This window comes from Camelus dromedarius, chromosome 10 (genome assembly GCF_036321535.1).
Source record: "Camelus dromedarius isolate mCamDro1 chromosome 10, mCamDro1.pat, whole genome shotgun sequence".
Taxonomy (NCBI): domain Eukaryota; kingdom Metazoa; phylum Chordata; class Mammalia; order Artiodactyla; family Camelidae; genus Camelus; species Camelus dromedarius.
This window is the reverse complement of record NC_087445.1, coordinates 5441516-5460965: the sequence shown is the minus strand read 5'-3', so window position 1 is coordinate 5460965 and position 19450 is coordinate 5441516. Positions and strand designations below refer to the sequence as shown.

The 19450-nt window shown below is 46.0% G+C and overlaps 1 protein-coding gene across 5 annotated transcripts in view; it reads left to right on the top strand.

Moving 5' to 3' along the window:
• NTRK2 (neurotrophic receptor tyrosine kinase 2) overlaps positions 1-19450 on the top strand; it is a 327821-nt gene that overhangs the window by 240859 nt on the left and 67512 nt on the right. For all 5 annotated transcript variants that reach the window (XM_064490120.1, XM_064490118.1, XM_064490117.1 and 2 more), the window contains 2 exons: positions 3241-3371; positions 18175-18347. In XM_064490120.1, the coding sequence (XP_064346190.1) occupies positions 3241-3371; positions 18175-18347 (304 nt within the window). The remainder of the gene's footprint in view (positions 1-3240; positions 3372-18174; positions 18348-19450) is intronic.

The following is a 19450-nucleotide window of genomic DNA, read 5'->3' as shown; positions in this document are numbered from 1 at the left end:
CCTGAAATGGATGCTTTCTGAGGTCTGGGGCTCCAGCAGGAGATGGGGAGTAATGGTCAGAAAACGGCCCACAGGCCTTGAAGTACTTGGGGGTGAGGGGTGGGGATGGCGTTGGTTTGAGAGAGCTGCAGGGGCGAGGCATGGGTGTCCTCAGGCATAGCCAAAGTTTTATTTGCTTCAAGGAGGTAAACAGAAGTTTAAGGAGAGATCAGGGATACAAGGAGCTCGTGGATGACAGGGAGGGAGCCCAGAGGACCTGTGGAAGGGTTTGTGAGGGAGGTGGTGGGGCTCAGCCTGGGGCACTTACAAGCAATTTGAGGGTGAGAGGCTGCCCCAACAGAGTGCTGAGGACTTCCTGCGGTGATGGAGGGAAACAGGGAATGAGGCAGGTTGGGACAAGTCCTGTTGTTGTCCTGGAAGAGAATGGGAAGAGATTCTGTCTCGAGGATGTGATAGCTTCAGAGCAGTCGGTCTCCTACTCCTGGCGTCTCGGGGGAACTGGGTTGCTTCGTTGCTTACAGACCCGGTAGGGCTGTTGCCAGTTAACTGAAATAACATTACTAAACAGTACTTGTTGTTTTTATTATCATTTGGTACATTTTTCAACAGATGTTTAGATAGTACCAGCTGTGTGCAAAGCACTGTGAGGCCTGTCAGGAGTGCAAGTACAGACACAAAATTGCTACCTGTGCCCCTAAGCGGCTTCCAGTCTTAGAAGAGAGAAATTCATTCTGTTTAGAGGAAGTACTTTGGCAAAAGGCCACCATTCATGTAATCTCTTATATCCCAAACTAACAGAGCAAGTGAATGCAAAATAACCCATTTCTTAATGATGCATTTACCCCTTTTAAACTTAACATGGAAAAAATGGTCTCATCAATTTTAATTTTGAAGATGATGAAATGGTGGCTTTATCCATAGCTTTAGAAACTTATTTCCCACCAACATTTTTTTTACAGCTTGGGAAAGGAAGAAATGAAGGAAGGAAGGAAGGAAGGAAAGAAAGAAAGAAAAAGAAAGAAGAAAGAAAGAAAGAAAGAAAAGAAACAGAGAGAGAGAGAAAGAAGGAAAGAAATGAGGGCAAGAGGAAAGGAGAAAGGAAAAGTGCAAATTTAATGCAAAAAAAAAAAAAAAGTTAAATACTTGCCTTAGTCTCGTTAGAGTGTAAAGTAAATCAAGTGGCAATTTCATTCTCAATGAACATGTGACAACCTAAGGAGTTAAATATTAGATTTAAATAGGGCAGCTAATTCTCTGCAAGAATTACATTTGTCTCTTTATATGGGCACTCTACCTAATGAACACATTTCTCTCCTCTTAAATTCAGGCATTGCTCCTGGAGCATGAGAAATTAATACACATTCTTATATTCATTAATAATGTTGCTCATAAAAGACCTTTTGATTTTTACCACCCTGAGTTCCCAGAGGCCCAAGAAAGCAGCCACAGCTCCAAACCACATGAATTATCAGGGGGAATATCCTATTAAAGCAAAACCTTAATCACCAGTGGCATTTTATATCAAGTTATGTCTAAAAGGAAACTGTATAACATATCCATCAACACAGAATGGATAAATAAGTGGCGTTACAGTCCTTCCACAGAATATTATAAAGTAGGGGAAGCGAAAGAATTACTGATGCACAGAATGTAACTCAATCTCAGGGACATTGTTGAGTGATGGATGCACAATGCGGAAGAAGGCACGTGGTATGATCCCATTTACATAGACTCAAAACAGGCAAAGCCTAGTGGTCTCCCATTGGGGAGATGTCATTGGTAGCAAACCAAAAGGGAAATGATTAGCACAAAATTCAGGATGATGGTTTTCCCTGGGAGGTGAGCAGGAAGTGGATACAACTGAGAAAGAACAGTGTTGCTTCAAAGTACTAGTGATACTCTGTTTCTTAAATGGAATGTGGGTCCACGAGTATTCATTTTATTGTTATTATTAACACTGCACAGATATGCTTCACATTTCTTTTGAACTTTTGAGAATTTGAACTAGCCTTTGAGGAGTGAACTAAGCAGAGAGAAAGCTGGGGAGCTATTTTTACTTCTTCCTTTATTACTTACCTATTTCTGTTTCTCTTGTCACACTTAACACAACCTACAATTGAAAAGACATTTTGTGGTGTGGAAGAAAAATCAGAGTCTGGATTCAGACAAACCTGAGTTTGAATCCCAGGCCCTCCATTCCCACGCTGAGCATCACTGAAATTCCTGCTGACTCAGTTTCCCAGGGTCTAAAATGCAGGGAGGAATGCTTCACAGGAAACAGAGGGAGCATGATTGGCAACACATTCCGAGATCTAGAGGGAGTCACGACCTCTTTTTAATTCTGCCATTCATATCTGAGGAGTTCAGAAAAGCCTTTTGCTAAGGGATCCAGCATGTGATGTGCCGGGTAAAGGGGCACAAGTTTGCACTGCAGTCAGTCCTCTGCAGGGTCTCCCCTCGGGCTTCTCCACTGGCTCCGTCCTGAGACCCTGGACCACTCCTGCCTCCTTCCCCACGAAGGCGTACGAATGGGTGACGTGGACCAGCTCTGCTCTAGATGAAAGGGAGAAATGTTCTTCCTTCCCCAGATGCCCCTGTTCTTGTCCCTTCTTGGCTTGGGAGAGCCAAAATTAGAACATGATCTTAGAAAGGAGCAAAGGAAGCCAGCCTTTAGCACAGACAGTCTAGACACTAACCAAAAGGAGTCACTGAGATTCAATGATGAATCTCACAGTGAGGTGAGGACATGGCTTAAACAGCAACGCACAGATCTTGCCTTTTCCCTTTGGGTCCTCTGAGCATCTTCCCTCAGGGGACGGAGGGGCCTTCACAAAGACTTCGGGCTTCTTGGCAAGCTCTCTGCCTTCCCCACTAGACACATAACTGACAGATACCTGCAAAGCACCTGGCTAGAGAGAGATCGCCGTTAACATCCATTCCCTTCTCCACTCTCCTCTTTCCTAGTCTGCAAAGCTCATTAATGACAGCCAACAGCAAGGTGGTTGCTTTCGTTCTATCCAAAACGATAATTCAACTCAGGAGAGCAAGTCGAGGTGGCTGCCTTCCAGTCCTTCGGGGTGGGCCTTGAGGATGGACCTGAGCTTCTCCTTCAGTTCTCCATGAGCAGAGGCGAGAGAATCTGGGGCCTGCAAGCTCAGGATGCGGCCCACCGACTCCCTGCCCCCTGCCCTCCGCTCCGCACAGTTCGATTCCAATTTCCATTCTGTGTTTGTTTTACAGTTGTTCAGCACATCAAGAGACATAACATTGTTCTGAAAAGGGAGCTAGGCGAAGGAGCCTTTGGAAAAGTTTTCCTAGCTGAATGCTATAACCTCTGTCCTGAGCAGGACAAGATCTTGGTGGCAGTGAAGGTAAGAGAATGCTCCAGAATGTCTCATTATTCATAGTCACGCTGATGCTTGGAACTGTTGCTTTATTTTATTTTATTTTATTTTATTTTATTTTATTTTATTTTATTTTATTTTATTTTATTTTGTTGTAGTGGCCAGTTTGGGAGCAAATGATATCCGCTGTGGCAGATGTGTTCAAATTCCTTTAGTTAAATGGATGGTGGGAAGGATATTTGGGGCACATCCAACTGTCAGAGGTTCTTCTCAGGACAACCCACCAGTCTGCAGGCTGGGAATAACTCTGAGCTGCTCTTCCAAGTCCATGTTAACTAAATTCTGGATGGAGGTCATGGGGGTCAAACAGAAGCCAACCAGCCAAGCCTTGGAGACTCACCTGTCTCCTCAGATTGCCTGGTACTTGTCCAAGCTCAGCTGAAGCTTGTCTTGTGTTTGAGGTTCTGGAAGGGAGACTGTGGCCTTCACTCCTCCTCTCAGCCTCTGTTCTGCTGAGAACTTCTGTTATATCTTACTTTGTCCCTCGCAAGTGTCCCCCAGGCCCCAGGATTTTGTAAAGCACAGGCATGATTCCATCCCAGGTGGGTGGCATCTCTCGGGGAGTCCACCACCCCATGGGACAGAAGGTTTTACTCAAATAAAGAAGTCTGAAAGCCCTTCATCATAGCCATTTCCCCATAAACTCAAAAAGGAGACCTGGTCTTCAATAAGATAAACAATATTGAAAGGGCTGAAGTTTCCATGGAGCTCTCTAAAACACAAGAATTGACAAAAATAGCACAAAAGACTTCAGCAGATCTTTTACATACGCATCATCAAAATAAAAAAAAAATACACTCACTAAAGTATTGGATAATATATGTAAAGCACTGAAAAGAGGCATATTTTTATAAAATGAATGAAGTGCCAAATGAATATGGACATGGCTAATGTAATAAAATGTAACTTCTTGGCATCACATAAAATGATTAGATTGTGTTTGCTTGTTTTGGCCAAACACAGAATATTTGTGAGAATGGCATTTATTTACTGGTTATAACCTGGACAACTTCTCATTTTTTAAAATGATGTGTATTCCATTGCTGTTGGGCTGAGCATTAAAATACTTCAACATATATGTAACGAGTGACCCAGAGAGAAATAACATGATTCTTGAACTTACCCAACCTGCAGACTAAACACACTTTCTGTTAAAATTCATCCAAATGAAACCCTGTGCATTTGGTTCCGTTGTCATCAAAAGTAATGGAGTCGGGTGGCCCAGATGCTCTTAGACTCTCAGCAAAAGCTCCTAAAAAGCTACACTTTGGGGTGAATAAAAGGTAGACCTTTCTAGGGACGATGGATGTCACGTCTATCAAATAAACATCATCCCACTAAGACGGGCAAAGGGAGGGGGAGAGTGAGAGCGACACTGGAGGAGAGATGTGAGGTCAAGTGGGGTGAGTGGTGTGGAGTAAGGCTCCTGCAGGGACACTGGAGATGTTTCACTCCTGCTGCCGCGATCGCTTCCTCTTTTCTTTCATTTACTCAAAAAGTTTGTTATTTTTTAAAGCACAAAACGTTCAGAACATTTGGCAGTGTTCCATCTGCAGTCTTTGCTTTTCTTGTGCTGTTACCTTTGGAAAAATGGGACCAAAAGGTGCCTCTATTTTTGTAGATTCCTAGACTGATAAAATGTGAGAGCTGGAAGATGCTTCAGGAGCGTCTAATCCTAATCTAGCCATGTGTTACAGACAAGGAGACTGAAGACCATGGATTCACATTCCGGGCTGTGCTTCCACTGATGTTTGGAGACCATCCAGGGAGCTCAGTCAGGCCTTCAGACTCTGAATTCACTTCACAGGGTCACAAGGCGAAATCTTTGAATGTGAGAGAATCCTGGGAGCCGAGGGAATCCTAGAGGACAGTATAGGAATAGCCGAGGGAACTCAGCCTGATAGAAAGACTCAAAATTTCTCAGTGGGAATAGCCTTTCATCTTAGTATCATCCCTTATTCTGTGCCTGCTTCTCTGTACTTTTTGCGGTGCCTTTAAGGAGAGGAGGCTGCATAGCACACTCAGGGTACCCTCAACTCATACGTTACATTTCCTTCCAAACTCATGCTGAAACAGGGTTCAGGGCTTGGGCTAGTAATGATGAAGGATTTTCCAGCGTCAGCAGTGTGTAGCCAGTCGTCCTGCCCATGGCATGCTTACCCCCGGACATATTCCCATCACTGCTGTCCGTGAGGCTTCTTGCTGGTTTCATAGCCCTAACCCCACCTCTGACCCAGACCCGGACCTAGTACCCATAAACCTCTTGGCTTTGCCCAACAGTGTTTGCAAATTCATGACCTGCAATGAGCATTTGCTCTGTAATGATCACTGCGAAAACACAAAACAAAAATAAAACAAAACGAATTTGTCCCTTTATCTCATGTGGAGAGAACAAAACGCCTGACAGCTTAAAAATTCATTTCGACTTCAAGGTCGCACACTTAAGAAACCTCATCTCAATGACCTTGAGTGTGAATGGTGTGTTGAAACCAGAGGCTTTGGTAATGTTTGCTAGAATGATTTCAAGCTTCAGAGAGGAGGCTCCTTTTAATTTGCACGGATCCAGAGGCTACAGCTGCACAAGAAACAAACCAGATCTTTCATGGGCTCCAGGATGAATTGGGTCAGAAAATACACGGACCTTTCATAGCGCTGCCTCTCTCCAGCCTGACCTGCTCATTTTCAGGAGGGGAGGGCAGATTGAAAGTATATTCAGACCATCTAATGAGCCTGGGAGGAAAATGCCTATGGCTCAGTCCTGACCAAATGAAGGTTTTTTTTTTTTTTTTTTTTTTTTTTTTTTTTTTTTAAAGGAATGAGATAAACCAAACAAATGCGGCTTCCAGGACCTGCCGAGCCTGTCACCTCTGAGGAGTGACTGCCAGGGCTGCTCTCTTCCACTGGAGGCACCAGGGATGTTTGACAATCTCCCTGCCCGTTGCCTAGCAACCCCTGCAGCATCGATTATGCATGCTAAGAAATAGCTATTGTCCTTTTGCCTCCTCTAGAAGGAGCTGGCTGGGTTGAAATCCAAGGCTTTGCATTCAGACTGACAGATGTCAGGTCCCTGTAAATTCTGGTGTCGCTTGCCCCAAATGATTCGAGAGCTTGAGGGATCCGCCGAAACCAGTTTGTGATGGAAGTGATCCTAAGGATGCGCAGGCCACTCAAGGGCACAGTGGGGCTGAGCAGGCCTCTCCCACCAGAGTATCTGCTTCCTTGGATCCGACCAGATTGCCCTTTCCTTGCTATTTTTGGATGACCTTTGTTTTTTAGTGAAATGGATTTGTCTCTTTCCACTGAATTACAACTGAAGAACCCATGGAGAGGATGAGAAACAGAAACCAGTCTTTGATCAAAATGAGTTACTTTGCCTTTAAATAATTCAATTGCCAAGGAAACCCTTCATCACAGTTTCCCTGCATTAGCTGTGGATGCATTAACCATTTTTGGCTCCATGCATCCCGCATTTCCATAGCTCCAGTTCCTACAACATTTCCTCGTACTGTGAGTGCGCTCTGATTCTGTTTTTTAAATATAGCCACAAGTGGGTTTCATAGGATTCACCATGGAGTCTCCTCCCCTCTCTACTAACTCAGGTGTATTTCCAGAAACATAAGAGATGCTGGACCCAAGAGGCCTTAGGAATCATGTCTAGATTCTCATGTTTTATTGATGACAAAACCAAGACCCAGGGCAGTCGAGTGACTTCCTCGAGGTGCAAGTTAAAGCGAGTCAGCAGTGCTGCACAGGAACGAGAAATGGGGACATGAGTTCAGCAGGCACTTTCTTTAACATCTTAAGGATTTTTGCTTTTCATGTTTCTGAACATTCGCTTGCCGATGGAGGAAATGGTAACAATTTTCTTCACCAAGGGCTTTGGAAGAGCTGACTAATAAAGGTCGTGGCCTGTTACTGTGAGCAAGCCCGACGGAGCGTCCAGCATACCACGGCCGTCCCCGCGCTGGGAGGGCCCCAGCCCAGCGTCTGGGCCACACGGCTCCCACTCACCCACCAGCTTCAGTCCAAGTTGCCCCTCTTCCAGGAGACCCCCGCTTGCCTGCTCCCCGTCTGGTCAGCCCTCCCACTTACAGGGTAGTGAGGCATCTGTATTTGTCCTTTGCGGCAGCCCTCAAGGCTGGTAATGATACATGTGTCCATGGGTGTATTTAGTCAGTGACGTGAGTGTCTGTCTTCTCCATTAAAGTGGCGTGTTCTTGAGGGGAGGAGTCATACCTTTTTACTAAATTTTTTTTACATATTTTCTAATATGTGGTAGCAATAAATGCTTATTGAATGAATTCGTAGGTTGATGGATGGATGGACTATTGAAATAGTAGCCTTTTAAAAAAGTAAAAATTTGGTGGTTGGCATTTCTAGGTAAGAAAATGATTTGATAAGCTACTGATAGTCATAGAGTTGTATATACATATACATATGTATATATATATATGTATATGAAGTAATCTAATGAGAAATCATTTGGGGAATGAGGGAATCACTATGGAGCTATATAGAGATAAGATCAAAATCCTTTAGCTTAACTCATACGTTCTGCTGATGAGGAAACAGAGCAGGGGCCCAGGAAGGTCAATGACCCATCCAAAATCACATAATTTGAATGAGGTCACTTAATGTCCAACCTTGGACTAAAAGTCTGACCTCCCTGTCAGCCCCGTGCTCACTGGGCACCACATTTTCATGTACAGAATTTTACACATACCCTGATAAACCAAATTGAAGAAATTCAACATAATGTCATTTATCAAGTAATACAAAGGGATGTGTTAGTTGTGTTTATTTGTATATAATGGTGAGAGAAATTGTCGTATTTTCCTGAGTAGAAATGTAATTCAAGAGAATAGACGGAAATAAGGAAAGTGATTCCCGAGTGAGTGCACTGGCCTCAGAGGCATACAAGCAAAATATCATGATCTGCTTTGATAATCAGAGCAGTGCAATTTTCATTGGAAACCCAACTCAAGCTGGCTGAAGCAGAAAAGAGGATTGGTTTGCTCAAGCTACTGGGAAAACTTGCTGCTGGCGCTCTAGCTTTAGGTACTGCTAGACCCAGGACACCAACATTTCTCTCTCTCTCTCCTTTCTCATCTCTTGGCTCTGCTTTCTTCTATCCTGACTGCATTCTCAGGCAGGTTCTCCCCACACTGTGGTAAAGACTTGGCAGCCACAGCTCTGCGCTTAGATGTGGCCATCCTAGCAACCCAAAAGAAAAGGCTTCTTTCCCAACAATTATGCAAAAGTCGAACGGCCAACTCCTATTGGCTTGTCTTGAGTTGTGTCACCAGGTCCTCCAGCCAAGGGACCAGAGTATTCTGAATACCCAGGCCTGGGTCACATGCACATCCTTGCGAGTGGAAGATAAAGTCAGCCCTCCCCAATACACGTGGACTCAATGTAGGGAGGTGTTGGTTCCCTGTAAGAACATTAGAGATGCTACAGCCAAAGGAAGCAGGGAAGAACCTGGCAGGAAAAAAAATGAAGGATGCCCAGTTCAAACAGGACCACTCAGCCTCACTGTGACTCGGAGCAGGTGGCATCCAGAAGCTCACCGGGATCTGAGGTGGCCCTTGTGACGGCCCCTCCCTGTCTTCCCGCAGTGAGTACCAGGGCTCTCCTCGGCTGCCCGGCTGGTGCAGCAGCTGCCTCTCCCCCTGCTGCCCCCTCGCCCTGGGCTGCTGCTCCCCGCCAGCGGCTGCCCCCACGGTCTCTGTTACTCCACTTCAGATCCCTTAAGAAGGAAAGATCACGTGTCCAGTTATTCCGCTCAGTGTTCATGGCAGGCGCCTCCCCGCCATTCAAGCCTTCAAGGTGATCACGTAGCACAGATAAGGCCGCTTATGGGAATGAAGCAACTAGAGTCCCGGAATATGTGTCAGGGCAGCAGAAGGGCTCAAAAGGAAGGCTTATCCTCCGATTCAGGAACAGGGGAACAATTCTTAGATGAGAAAGAGCATCAGGAGTTCATTGATTCCTGTGCTCCATCAGGCAAGTTTATTCCGAAGACAGGTAGCTTTCTTTCTTCCCTTCCTTCCTCTTTCCTTCTTTCCTTCCTCTTCCCTTGCTCCCTTCCTCCCTTCCTTCCTTTTTTATTTTTTAATGGCAGTCATCATGTCAGTCCTCCCATCTTGATTATTTGTGAAGTCCCTCTCCTATTCCTCTCTCTTCCTGTGCTCCCGACTCCTCTGTTTACACTGGCCTGCAAAATCCCCATTCCTACAAAACAGCAGTTGATGATGACAAGATTAGTGTGTTTAAGAGAACATTTGTCAGGGCTGCCTTAAAAAAAATGGTTTGTATACCTTAGCAGAACAGAATGTTGCAGGAAGTACTGTCAATTCCATCTTTACAAGTCTCTGGGAACAGAAACTGTAGGACCTTTAATAGTGGCTTGTTAAAAGGCTTGATCGTCCTTACGGTCCGGGTATTGCTTAATAGGTTTCTGTTGTTCTTTAGTGTAAGTGCATTCTTTCCTGATGTGTGTGTGTGTGTGTGTGTGTGCGCGCGCGCGTGCACATTCACACATGCTGGAGGATGGGTGGTAACAGTTTTCCTTGTAAGAATCCCCCTTGTCCCTGAGTCACGTAGTCCCCGGTTATTAAGTTGCTCCATCAGGGTCCCTTTCCTGGTAACTTCAACTTTTAACCTTTGACAGGAGATCTGTTTTTTGTCTTGTTAACCCTTTTTTTCCCCTGGCTTTTCTCCAATGCTTTTCTCCATCTTTTCAGAAATGCTGAAACCAAACAGTACCTTTCACTCTAAAGAGGACTCATCTGATACCATACGTAGCTGGAGGGTTCATTTCCCACCTCTGCATCCGCGGGACGTGTGCGTGGTGGTAGATGTGCGGCTCTTTATTGACTTTAACACGATAGCCCAACTTGCAAACGTGCCATGGTCTACCACGGTCCACCAGCTTCTTCCTATCTGGTGGCACTGTCTCAGACAAGCGTATGCTGGCATATTTAAAGCTTGTTAGTATACCGCTGTTGTCCATATCGGAGGCCAACTTCTGATTCACTCTTTTGAGTCAATATTTCTCTAGTATGACAGTGACTGTGAATTAGCTTCCTGTCTTTCAAAGACAGCATTTGTAATATGCACACACAAACCATCAATTTTATCCTAGTACTGCAAGCATTGTAAAGTGTGTGAGTTAGAAATTAACTTCGTGTTCCCATTGGGTGGTTGATTTGTGAGATTTTGAACCATGAGAGCATGGCTGTGAAAATAGATACAGCAGCCGTCAGCACTCTAGCTGGGAATCTTGTGTTTGAGGCTGTCACTTGGCCTACAATTAAAGTCCTTGCAAAGGCCAGTTACATATGATTGAGTCAAATGACACAGAGTGTTAGTTTTTGGTACAGTGCACACTCTGAGTGTGGCAGTGATCATTGCTATTTCCATACAGTCATTTAATTAGCTTCTATATTGGCAGGAATGTTGGGGAGCCACCTATTAACACTCTTCTTAGTTTCTAATTCTAAGATTTTATTTCTATCAAGCTCTTCCTGTCTCTGAATGTATCACAGTACACTCCTCCAAAGTTCACTTTTGTAAGAGTTTGATGGAAGCTTCCTCTACCTTTCTTTAGAGAAGGCCTTAGAAGTTAGAAGACTCACATAGTATTATGACTAAGCCTCACTCTAAATATTTGAATGATCAGATCATTGCCTGTAAGGACCTTTTAAAAAGAAGTGTCTGCCTTAATTTTATTTCAGTTTAGTGTGGTTTTCCAGCATTCCCGAGAAGCAGGCTGACCCATTCATAGCCTACTAAGCTGGTTTTTATAGACCAGGTCTGTCCAGTAGAAGTACAGTGTGGACCACAAAAGCAAGCTGCACTTGTGTTAAAATGTCCTGGCACGCATGTTTAAAACATCAGAAGAAACAGATGAAACTCATCTAATGAATATATTTTATTTGACTCAACATATCTAAAATATTATCATTTCAACATATTATTAATATAAAAATTAATGAGATATTTTATGCACACCAAGTTTTCAAAATCTGAAATCTGTATTTTATACCCCCAGCACATCTCAGTTTGAACTTGCCATATTTCCAGTTCTCACTAGCCACATGTTGGCTGCCATACTGGACGGTGAAGGTCTAGAAGATATCAGAAGAGTGAACAGTCTCCATTAGCATCAGATCTTGACCCAGAAGCACTTAGGCATGTTGGCCAACATTCTCCTGCATCTTTGTTGCCTTGTATGAGTGTTTACTCACTGCCTTCTATGCTTTAAGCACAATGTTGTGCATTGGGCATCAGGAGGTTTTCCCATAATAATCTCCTCTTTTTTTCATCTCTCACCTTAACTCTGTATCTATGCTCTCTACAAAGTGTAAGAGAAGAATATGAGATCAGTATGTTCAAAAGGACCCAATCTTCATTTTATCTTGTGTCCGCTAAACCATGTAGACTTTGACATGCACAGTCATTTGTCAGGTCCTCCAACATCCAATCACACCAGTGATTTCAAATGAGCTTTCTTACCTTGCCCACTAGCTTCCCGTTAGCCTTAATGTTTTGCTGAAGCATTTCAAATGAATATTAATTTTCAAACTAATACAACTACTAACAGAGATAAAGGGGGATATCGATGGGAATACAATCATAGTTGGAGATTTTAACACCGTATAAACATCACTAGACAGAGCTTTCAGACAGAAAATAAATAAGGCAACAGAGAAATTAAATAATACAATAGAAAAATTAGATTTGGTGGATATTTTCAGAGCATTACACACCCCCAAAATAGGATATACATTCTTTTCAAGTGCACGTGGAACATTTTCTGGGATTGATCATGTACTTGGGCACAAAAGAAACCTTAACAATTTTAAGAAGATAGAAATTATCTCAAGCATCTTTACTGACCACAATGCCATGAAACTAGAAATCAACTACAGAGAAACAAAGAAGAAAAAAAGGAAAGCGTGGTGATTAAACAACATGCTATTAAAAAAACCAGTGGGTCAATGATGAAATCAAAGTTGAAATTAAAAAATACCTTGAGACGAATGAAAATGAAAACACAACCACTCAAAATTTATGGGACACAGCAAAGGCAGGGCTAAGAGGGAAGTTTATAGCGATACAGGCCTTCCTCAAAAAAAGAAGAACAATCTCAAATAAACAACCCACCAGCTAAAAGAACTAGAAAAAGAAGAGCAAAAAACCCCAAAAGGCAGCAGAAGGAAGGAAATAATAAAGATCAGGGAGGAAATAAACAAAATAGAGATTAAAAAAACCATAGAAAAAAATCAATCAAACCAAAAGCTGGTTTTTTGAAAAAGTAAATAAAATCGACAAACCTCTGGCCAAACTCACAAAGAAGAAAAAAGAGCACAAATTAGCAAAATAGGAAAGGAAAATGGAGAGATTACAGCAAATAACATAGAAATACAGAATATCATATGAGAATATTATGAAAAACTATATGGAACAAAAATGGATAACCTAGAGGAGATGGACAAATTTCTGGAAACATACAGTCAGTCCACCAAGACTAATTTTCCTTTGGTTTTTATTTTCTTCCGTTTTACCTTCACTAGCTTCTCAGTTCAAGGCTTTCGTTTATTTCATGCTCATCCACTCTTCCAACCCTGAATCAGTGTGTCCTCCAGGCTGTACCTCTGGATAAGACCTCTCTCTTGAGAATGCCTTCAGAAAGGATGGCAGCTTTGGCGTGTCAGGAAATTCACCAGGAATAAGAAGAAGTGAAGCTACAAAGCAGACACTAGGAGTAAGAAAATAGCAGTGCTCAAGGATGGGACAAATATGCCTGTCAGAATGAAGCTTAAGTGGAGGGAATTGTCAGAGAGGGAAGCTGCCACCTCGGGTCCATTGCCAGGGGACTCGGGGAACTGGCCAAGCCTCCCTTAATTGAGTAAAATGACAATCAGCCGTGGTGTGAAAACAGAGATGGATTTTATAAATAGGGTGGAGACGAGGATTTTTCCAGCTTCTGATGGCTGTCTGGCTGTGGTTCCACCCGTAGAAAAATTCCTTCCTTCGAGTGCCAAATTCAGAAGATGATTCTGCCCAACTCGTTACCGCCATATTTTCTGAATCTCTTAAAATAGAATTGAATCGTAATTGAGAAAAAGAATTCAATATGTAAAAGTGCATGGGCACACAGGATGAGGCCAAGCTTGTGGAATACATTTGTCCCGTGAATAGTGAAATCTCCTCTCTTACATTCAAAAATGTTACCGAAGCATAGCTTTCCACATGGCACTGAGTGGAGTCTCTTCCGATAGGATTTTGCTTTGGGGAAATGGAAATATGAGATGCTTGTTAATTCTGTCAGTTTGATGGCCCCCCCACCCCACCGCAAAGAAAATCCTATCTTCTTTCCCACTCTACCCTTCTATCCGGCTGTCTGACATCCCCACCCCTGTCTCTAACACACACACACACGCACACAAACAATCTAGCATTCTTGAACCAACAGTATGTAGCTGAAACTTGAGAAGGAAGTTCACATGCAGAATTTGTTCCTGCTTTGTGATAATGACCTAAAAGGTTGCTGTCTCTAATTCACTGTTCAAGACTGACTAAAGCCTTAGAAATAAGCTATGTCAGTGACTCAGAGCAGCCTCTGAGTGAAAAGACTGAATCTCTGAGAAAGCTCTGAAGGCTTCCAGGGATTTCCAGAGGGAGGCAGTGGGAGCCTCAGAGGCACTGCTGCTTTCACACCTTGGGCTGGCCCCATGCCTTATCCATGCATCTTTTGGCCATCTTGAATCCCAGTTGGAGCAAACTGAATGCAGACCTGATTGTAGTTTCAAATTCAAATTGCCCAAATATCAGTCTCTAGCAGGGAACCTGTGAGGCATTTCAACCTAGACTATCTCACCCAGTCCTCCCAGTGACCCTGTGAAGTAGATGATATTTACCCTCACCCTACAGAAGGGAAAACCAGAGTTCAGGGTAGTCTAGAGCGGAGCCAGGGTTCAAATCCAGATCTTTTGATGTCAAGTTAGAACTCTCTCCATTTGAGTACCACCCGTGTGAGGCTCTGCCTTTCGACTGGAAGGAGAACACAGACTTCGGGGGCCAGTTCTCCAGCATAGAGTGCTTTGGAACATGCCCCCCCCTCAATGCACCTCCCCATCTGTTATCTCTTCCTGGCCCTTCCTTCATTCCTGTTCCTTACTTGGGTCCATGCTCTGTCTTTCCAGATGAACGTTCACTTTTCACTCCTTTCCAGTGCTCTTTTATGTCTAGTTTGCACAGACCTCGTGGGTCAGGGGTTCTTTTCATTGCAAGACACTGGGAGAGACAGCCAGTGATAAACAGGTGAACACAGCACCCTTCTGTTGTCAAAGGATGTAGTGGAGACAGACACGTACTCAAAATCAGAATGAAAGTCCAAGTGTGAGAAATGCTCCAATGTGTGTGTTTTGCTCTGTGAGCCCCAAAGAAGGACCCAGCCAATGACAGCTTCCACCCCTCCACGTCCATGCCAAATAAAATAGTGGGTGGATTAACGAAACAGCTAAAACATGCCTCTGGATGAAACCAACCTAAACGAATTGCCGAGATAAGCACTTCACTCCTCCCAGTGCATCAAGGGTGAGAGGAGTTTCATTTGGATGGATACTAGCCCAGCTTCCCGAACTCCCGGGGAGCAGAGCCCTAGACCCCAGTTTTCACTCTTCATCTTGTTATTAAATGAAGCAATGTGTGGTTTCCATGGCGGCAGCCCTGTCAAAGCTTTAGGGTCTCTCTGAGCACTTGCTGGCCCAAATCTGCTCCCTTTTCAAAGGTGGTGGTGCTTTTAGGGACTCTTTGCAGAAAATCACATTCTAGAGTGAGAATGGTGAGCCCTATCACCAGACCTCATTTTTGGAATGGCATCTCCCGAATCTCCAGAATTTGGTGTAAGAAGCAACTGCCTCTGAAGTGTACCGTGAATCCCGGTCTCTTAGGTCTGGTCGTGTTGGGGAGAAAAGTTCAAATCCTGCTAAGGGCAGTTCATGACAATGCTATACTCTGTAAAGGTCATAGCAGAAAAGACTTTGTGATCTTGCTGCTATTAATGTTTCGTGGCTCTGATGCGAGGGAGGCCCTGTGTATTCATTGGGGCCCTCCTGTGTGGAGAGCAATCTTAGGCATGGTAAATGGCCTACTGCAAACTCGTCCCATGGTAAACTCAGCGATGGAGCATGGGCCCCCGGGAAGGAAGGACGTGCTCCTCAAGTTGCTGGGAAACATGCAACTGACAGTCGTCAGCTGCCAGCAGTCTACCGGGGCTCAGCAAGTCCCCGCCCTTCCTGGGCTGTCCCCCATCCAATGACTGGTTATTAAGGAGCTGTTAAAGCCCAGCCCCCTTGGCCCAACTCAAGACAACACTTGAAGACTCATCCTGCCGGGCAGGTGAGGTTTCTGTTAGACTGAGTCACAGCTCACCTGCACCCTGTGCCCAGTCCCTCCCAAGAGCATCCCCTAATAAATGTCTTACCTACTAATCCCCACCTCAGAGTCTGCTCCCAGGGAACCCAACCTGGGGCCTATCCCAGGGTCTACAAGTTGTCCAGGTCAGGAGCATCCCCACCGGGGGAGCAGACTCAAGGCAGTGAGCTAGAAAATGACCCCCGGGGACTGGGCAGTGTTCGCCCACACTGGACGCAGTGTTAGCCTTGTCCTCAGCACACATCTGGCGGAGGCAGCGCTCTCATTCTGTCCCAGTGGCGCACGTGTGGAGGTGCACATTTGCCATCTGGCTTTGGTCAGGACTTACTGCAGTGTCCCTGCTGCTCACAGGCCGCCCCTCCCAGGAGGAGGCCTCTGGGCTTCCCTCCTCCTCATGCCTCAGCTGAAGCAATCGCTTCCCCTCTGAACTCCTCTTCTGCTCTCGGTGTTTGCTTCTCGTATGCCTTTACCACTCATTCCGTGAACACTCATGCACACCGCCGCCTTGTGCCTGGAGCTGTGCCCAGGGCCAGCAGGGCAGAAGCGGGAGGCGCAGTCCCCGGGTCAAGGAGCTCACCATCTACACCAAAGGTGAGCAAGTGAAGGTGCAGTTAGGATGTGTCGTGGCCGGCCAAGTGACAGACGTGGGCGTGAGGTGGACCTAGGAGGTCATCCTACCTGGCCTGGGAGGCCAGGCCGAGGGGATGTGACCACGTGAGGGGTCAGCAAGCACTTCTCAGAAAGGCAGTGGCTGAGCCCAGGCTCGGAGGACCGCTAGGAGATGTGTTAGTTTCTTCTGGCTGCTGTAACAAATCACCGCAGACTCAGTGGCCCAAACAACACAGATTATTTCTTGCACAGTTCTGGGGTCAGACGTCTGATACCAGTTTTACGTAGCCAAAGCCAAGATCCTGGCTCCTTCTGGAGGTTCTGGGGTAGAAGTTTTTCCTGGCCTCTTCCAGTTTTCAGAGGCCGCCCACATTCCTTGGCTCATGGCCTCTTTCTTCTTCCATCTTCAAAACCAGCAGCACAGCATCTTCTCTCCTCTCTGACCTCTGCTTCTCTCCTAATATCTACTCTCTCGACCCTCCTCCTGGTCCTCATATGAGGACCCTTGTTCGTGATGACACTGTGCCCGCTCGGAGAATCCAGGAGTATCTCCCCACGTCAAGATCCTTAACTTCATCGCATCTGCAAAGTCCCTTTTGCCGTGTAAGGTAACATAGTCACAAGTGCCCGGGATGAGGATTTGGACACCTTTGGGGTGGGACATTATTCAGGCTCCACCACCAGCAGCCCTACCAGAGTCAGCATCCCGGGCAGAGGGGTGAGCACAGGCAGGGGCAGGGAGGTGCGGCTGGTGTCGCTGGTGCAGCTGCTGGTATTTCGTGAGGTGGAAGCTTAAGTTTCAAGGCAGGCCTGTCAGGTGACCAAGCTGGACAGAGACGCAGGGGAGCCGCTTCATTCAGGACATTGTGTTTTGAGCTTGAATTATAATTATGTAACTGTATATGTGACTTATCTCTCTGTTTGCCTGAAGTGGCCACGATTTGGGTTAGTGTCTGCTTGATGCCACCGCAGCTCTGGTCACTGACTGGGAGCTCAGCACACGAGTGTGGCATCGACAGACGCCAGCTGTGCCCGGTTGTGACACTGGGGTGGCGGGAGGAGTGGACTGAGTGGAGGACAGAAGGTACCAGAGGCCAGCTGGCATGCTCCTGGACTTTGTCTTTGTGGCAGCGTGACTGGCCTTCTTGATCTCACAGGGCGGGGATGTTTCCGAGCCGGCAGTGCATGCAGGCGCAAGTTGGGGAAGGCTTTTTGGAGAGTGGTCCTTGTCAGAACTGGAAGATGCGTACATGATGGTTCATTATGCTCTTCTCTCTGCTGAATATTCCCGTACTATCAAACTTTACAGAGGTCAGACGAGCAGAGATGCGTGGAGCATCTTAGAAAACAGAAGGACACCAAAACGGGAGAGGAGTCCGAGGTCATACCTGGGGCCAGACCAGGGTTAAAAGTGACGAAGATGCTAAAAAGTTCCTGTCTGTCATTTAATGAGAGAATGTCTGTGCCAGTGCTTCGTAAACTGTGCAGCTTTGTACACCCGTAGGCACTTCTTCTCGGTTATTCATACACTAACCATTTCCTCAGGAACTGGGCCATTTTTTTTTCAATCTTTTGGGTTGTAAATGAGATGAATTTCCTTCCCATCCAGAAGCTTTGAGGCCCACGGAAGGAATTTTTCCTCGATGCAGCTTCCCTCTCACGTCCTCAGTTTAAGGTGTGTTGGTTTTCTCCCCCGTCTGCCCTCCGTCCCCAGACACTGAAGGACGCCAGCGACAACGCACGCAAGGACTTCCACCGCGAGGCCGAGCTACTGACCAACCTCCAGCACGAGCACATCGTCAAGTTCTACGGCGTCTGCGTGGAGGGCGACCCGCTCATCATGGTCTTCGAGTACATGAAGCACGGGGACCTCAACAAGTTCCTCAGGTACGTGAGCGCCCGGGGCGAGCTGGGCGGCGGGCTCCAGACAGCCTGAGGGTGAGGATGCCGAGCTCCGGGGAGGGACCAGGGGGCCCCAGACCTGTGTCCGGAACAGCCTGGCCTGGTGACGACACCAGTGCCTGCCACCGAGAAAGAAACTGAGGCCCTTTTCCTTAATCAACGAACAACATAAGGTGATGCTATGCTATGAAGGTTTGTTTGTTAATGGTATGTGCATGGGCATTTGAGATGGGCCTTAGGGCCTGTAGGAGTATGCCAGGTGGATAAGAGGATGGTATTCAGGCCAAGGAAACAGCAGAGCTTAGGCACCAAGGAGTCACAGTGAACGGTCTGGTCAGGCGACAGTGGAGAATCTGGAGTTGCCAGCATTGCGAGAAACCAGGGTGAGAGGAGGTAGAAAAGTAGACAGGAGGCCTGGAAAGGCGAGTGTTTGGACTTTATTCTGAGGACAGAGAGAACAAGGTGGTCAGGAGGTCAGAGGATTGAGTGAGAGCAGAATCAAAAGAGCAAAACCTCTAGAAGGAAGGAGGTAAAACCTCATTTGACATGACGTTGAAGACTCCGGACTGTGGCTTTTGTTGAGTCCCTGATGTCGTGGACAGAAGGACAGCTTCAACTCGGGGGGTTTTATGACAAGCGGGGGTCACTGGAAGGTGGCAGAGCAGGGAAAGAGAAAATGTGTCCAAAAGGGAGTCATGGGATTGTTAAACAGAGTTTCACTTGGATTTCTAGCGCCGACCTAATTTTGGGTCTTGGTTCGGCAGTCGGTTCTCAGGAAGTCCCGTCCTTGGGGTGGGGGTGGGGGCCTGGGAGGGGCCACAAGACACCGCAAGTGAGAGATGACTTAGGGTGAGTATAACTTCGGGGGTGGGGGGACATTAAGCTGCTTTGAAACCATGAGGAAAACATGCGAAGTAAAAGGGACCAGAGCTCAGTGTCTCCTGGAGAGACAGCAGGGACACAGGCGGGATGTCCCGCTGAAGCTGGACCTCTGCTCTGGCCTTTATTAGCTACATGACCTTGAACAAGTCTCTTAGCTGTTCTGGTGATATTACGGAGTCAGCAGAGTAGTCACAAGGACTGAATAA